Source organism: Sinocyclocheilus rhinocerous, unplaced genomic scaffold (genome assembly GCF_001515625.1).
Source record: "Sinocyclocheilus rhinocerous isolate Xijiao unplaced genomic scaffold, SAMN03320098_v1.1 scaffold85, whole genome shotgun sequence".
In the NCBI taxonomy this organism is placed as follows: domain Eukaryota; kingdom Metazoa; phylum Chordata; class Actinopteri; order Cypriniformes; family Cyprinidae; genus Sinocyclocheilus; species Sinocyclocheilus rhinocerous.
In genome coordinates, this window is record NW_015649998.1 from 2811971 (window position 1) to 2816614 (window position 4644).

Genomic DNA, 4644 nt, shown 5'->3' on the forward strand with positions numbered 1-4644 from the left:
GTTTTTTTTTTTTTTAATAAATGAATATATGTATATATGTGCACGTGTGTGTTTCTGTTTACGCACAGCTTTCCCTGTCAAACAAATAAAAAATCAAAATATCAGGTCGGGTCGGGAAATGTTGAGGCTTTCTCCCCTCCGCGCAGCACAGCAGTGTAGCACACATTGATCGGCACATCACAAGCCCTTCCCTCCCTTTCCAGTAGTGTTTGTATTGGTGTGGAGGTGAGTGGTGATGAACAACATACTAAGCTACCTGTGCCTCGAATTTACAGCTAATTATCCAAAAGACAAAAGCTAAATATAGCTAATTTGTCTTGCTAACATCCATGACTCAGCTGTAAGTTAGCTAAAGTTTAGCTAAGGCAATAGGAAGTCTAGTAGGTTACACCAGTGCGCGTTCTTTCACTGCATGATTCAGTTTATTAAAATGCATTTAGAATGATCACAAAATTCAAGATATGGGGGCAGAAATGTATATATTTATATCATTTTATATAGTTAATCAGTATCACACGAAGACTTTATACAGCAGTTCAATAAACAAGAATGTAATACTCTTACATTAGACACAATTGACTGCTTTTTCTCTATTTCGCCAACAAATATAATTCCAATTTGCATCTCTGAGCAACATGACAGTGTTTCGTTCCTGAATGAATCAACCGTTTAAATTATTCGGTTCAATCGCAATGACTCACTTATTAACAGTGACTTGCTGCCACCTACTGGCGGTTTTAATTTCACATTTAAAATATATTTTCATTTAAAAAAAATTATCTAATATCAGTATTTAACATTTTATGTTTAAAATATCAAAACAGCATTAATGCATTTGTAACTGCAGGTTAAAACATTCATGTCCTGCATTAAACAGTGTGTAAATGCATCTAAATGCTACTTCTAACGCAGCTTCTGTGTTTCCTCTGCGTTGCAAAGATGAATTTTGTCAGTACTGATTTCATTTGCTTGGTAACAGCCCAAATGACTTAGAATATTAATTGACTGATTCAAGTTAAGAATTTGACTGAAAAGATGATGCACACTTTTAGAAAAAAGTGCTTTTTAAAGGTAAAAATCTATTTAAACTTATTGGAAAAGATTAATTTCTATCACTGCTGTGAACTGATCACCACACAGAATATGCAGAATATCAAAAACTTTAGAAGTCAGCTGTCCACGGTAGTCCTTATAAACCTTATCCTTATCAGATATCAGCACAATAACACACTCAGCAAAATGCTGTCTAATTATCGTTATCGATAAAATCCCAGAAAATATCAAGATATATTTTTGTCAATATCGCACAGCCCTAATATATTTAACTTTTTGTTTAGGAAAAAATTAAAATAAATATGAGAAGTGCCCTTTTTTCCACTTGAGCCCCTGCCCCTCTAAATGTCTGTGCACGTCCCTGCTTCATTGACTCCATCAAGGCTGCATTTTAAGTGAATATTTACCTGTTGTAATGACTTCCTGTCTATGCATTGATAAATGTTCCTGCTTTGTGATCTCGCACACTACCACGATCTAGATCTCAACTCCGCCTTCAGCAGTCGACTGGCTTTAAAGAGTGCTGTCTCAGCTTTGCCAAACAGCTGTTTTCTGCACTATCCACTGATCTGCCGCTGGTCCTGTGGATGTCTTTTCACTATCCGCATCATCTGAAAACATCTCGGCAAAAATGGTGTTGATATTTCTCTCACTCGCTCACTGAGGACTTGATTTGATTTTGTCTTTGATTTCTTTCCCTTCCTTTCCTCCCAAGAGTGCTCATTTCCTCTCACGGTCGATCACTGAGAATCAATTGGAAGCCAATGTCTGACTGTTTCTGCTCATTCTTGTGTTTAAAACAGTTGTCAGCATGGACAGTCCAGTGCACTCCTTTGATTTATTTTTATTTTTATGGTAAACATCTCATTGAGAACATAATCATGTACACTGTTTGAGATAATATATGACACCCTTATTCATTTGTCTGGGTAGAGGTTTGTCATTTATTTTATTTTATTTTATTTTAAATAACCAGTGCAACCTCATAGATAAGTATGAAGTTTTGAAAAAAAAAAACAACAACTGTAAAAAGTGCAATTATTTATGTTAGAAATGTTGATTTGTGTATAATAATCCAAAAGAGACAACATTTTATGATTCCTATTATGCAGTACATTTTCCCTTGATATGTGTTAATCAGGGGCGTAGCCATCATTTAAGAAGTGAGGGGGACAGAAATGTTATATATATATATATAATATATTCAGATCAAATATTAAACCCACACATCTTACGGAAATCATGTTGGTTATTATTATTATTATTTTATGTATGTTTTTTTTTTTTTTTTGCAATATCATAATAAAGTGAACATATTATCAAAATAAATATAAATAAAAGCAATATTTACTTTGGTTGAAGCAGATTTTTTTTTCCATTTTCCTGTAACATGAAAACTCATAAGCAATGTTCTTATTTTCCATCCTGCCTAACATCCTGTCTCCCCCCCCCGCAACCCTTTTAAATTATATACAAAATGAAAGTATATATTAAATATGTATGTACTTTTGAGCTCAGAAGGTATACAGCATAACAGTAATGCAACAATAAGCCCAATACATCTCAATTTAAACCTATTAAGCCATGTTAAAATATAGTTTGCCACTGTCAATGTTATGAGCCTGATAACGACTTGACTGAATATAATGCCGATCCTGCAGCTAGAGCAGGCTATTATTTTGTATCATAAATATCCCATTCATAAATAGGTATACTGTTATTTTCATAACAAGCACATAACGTTCAAACTCATTGTGACCCTGACAAAGTACATTCTCTCAGCGCCGAAACCCCGCCCCTCTCGCCCGCTCGCAGCCAATGAGGAGTGGAGGAGGCTTGTCTCTGAAATAAATTGGATATTTTCATGGTGTGTATGGGAAGCGTCGGGTTTGAGCATCCGACATACGCGCAGCTGCACAGAGTGGACCTCCGGAGTCTACATTTATTTAGTGCTTCTTGGACACCGGGTTAAGTTAATGTGTCGACCGAGGGGGAAACAGCAGACTTTAATCGCGGCAGTCGTTGATGGTTATGGGATTGCTTCACCGTAACTTCCAATTCACAAGAGACCTGTCTACCTGGAGAGAGAAGAGTGAAGACAGAGCGACCGCTTCTCCTCGCGATAGTTTTTCTTCACCCGGATTATACAGCACAAGACGTTGGAAATATACTCGATAGCGGAAACAGAGATTGGGATGCTGGGTTTCCAGGGCTCTTCTCGTTTCGCGATGATGTTTAAAACAAGTTGAACTGAGCCAAATTTCCAAAGGTCACCCTCAACAATCTCCCTATGCTTTGCTTTTACAATCATTTGCTTTTAACTGTAGAACTGTAGAGGTTGTTGACTTCAGTGGTTGAAACATCGGACACCTGGAGAAGGTAAACTTATAATAAATATGATTAAATTAAACTACAAGTTGGCTATAAATATAATACAATATTTAAAATAATATATAATTTAAAAACTAATTATAATCACAAGCACGATCTTTACATAATCCTTTTATTTGCGTTAGAGAAATGCATGTGACTTAATTTTACTGTATTGATGAGAAGAATGTTTCTGAAACACAGTATGGCTTGAAAATGGCTGAAAATTACAATATAATATATATTATGCGTATGTATGGAAATATATTTAATAGCTTGAGTCTATTTTTATACTTTAGCCTATATCAAGGGATTTTAATTTTTAAAGACCCTGGGACCCCCAGCCAAACTGCCAGATGACCCAGGGATCTCCATAAAAGATGCTATTTTTTTCCGGTAACATGTTATAATAATTTTCATTAAGAGCAATAATTAATAATGCTACATTATATAGTGCTTAACAATAGTCAGAAAGCTAAAAAATTAGTTAAGAATTAGAAATTATCAAGTATATCATTATATATTGTCTCCACAGACCTCCTAGTCTTTAGGAACCCCAGATTGAAAACCCTGGAAAAATGGCATTGGCCTGGAAAAACATTGAAAATGTCTTTACAGCTGTGTTAGAAAAAAAGGAGGTGTCAGGAAACTGTTATAGGCTACACACTTGAGTTTACTGTATTGTCTTTGTTGTTTCAGAAGGCGAGGAAAGTTTGGAGAGAATGTCGAATCGCAGGGTGAAGCATGAGCTGCCAGTGTACTGATTTTAGACTGGCGTATCTGATGAGTCTATGGGTGTGTGTTGTACTAAGCCTTCACTGCTGGGTTCTAGCCCCTGTGGCAGCCTCCCATGATGCCGCTGGTCCATTTGGGTGGCTCCTTTCAGATAAAGGGCCTTTTCATCACTCACAGGAATTTGCAGAATTTGTGGAGCGTTATCAGCAGGGCTTCACAACCAAATATAAGATTTACAGGTGAGTTGGATAATTACTTCTGTTATTTATTGCCACTGGTGTGTAGAATGTGTTGGAATTTTTCATGGTATGCAGAATTATATGGTGCTTTTAATTTATTTGTACACATATTACCATATAACAAAGTTAACAAGAAACTTTGATGGAGGCAGGCTTGTTTTGTTTACTGGTGTGTAAACTTTAGATTAGAACAGAAAAGAAACTTCCATATGCAAATTGCCACATGCCTGTACTGATGGAAATGTTT

At 35.9% G+C, this 4644-nt stretch overlaps 1 protein-coding gene across 1 annotated transcript in view; it reads left to right on the forward strand.

The window, feature by feature from the left end:
• Positions 1–3112: 3112 nt before the first annotated feature.
• LOC107711117 (BMP/retinoic acid-inducible neural-specific protein 3-like) overlaps positions 3113–4644 on the forward strand; it is a 31187-nt gene continuing 29655 nt past the window's right edge. Inside the window, exons 1-2 of the mRNA XM_016516064.1 lie at positions 3113–3432; positions 4123–4397. Coding sequence (XP_016371550.1) covers positions 4168–4397 — 230 coding nt within the window. The 5' untranslated portion in view covers positions 3113–3432; positions 4123–4167. The remainder of the gene's footprint in view (positions 3433–4122; positions 4398–4644) is intronic.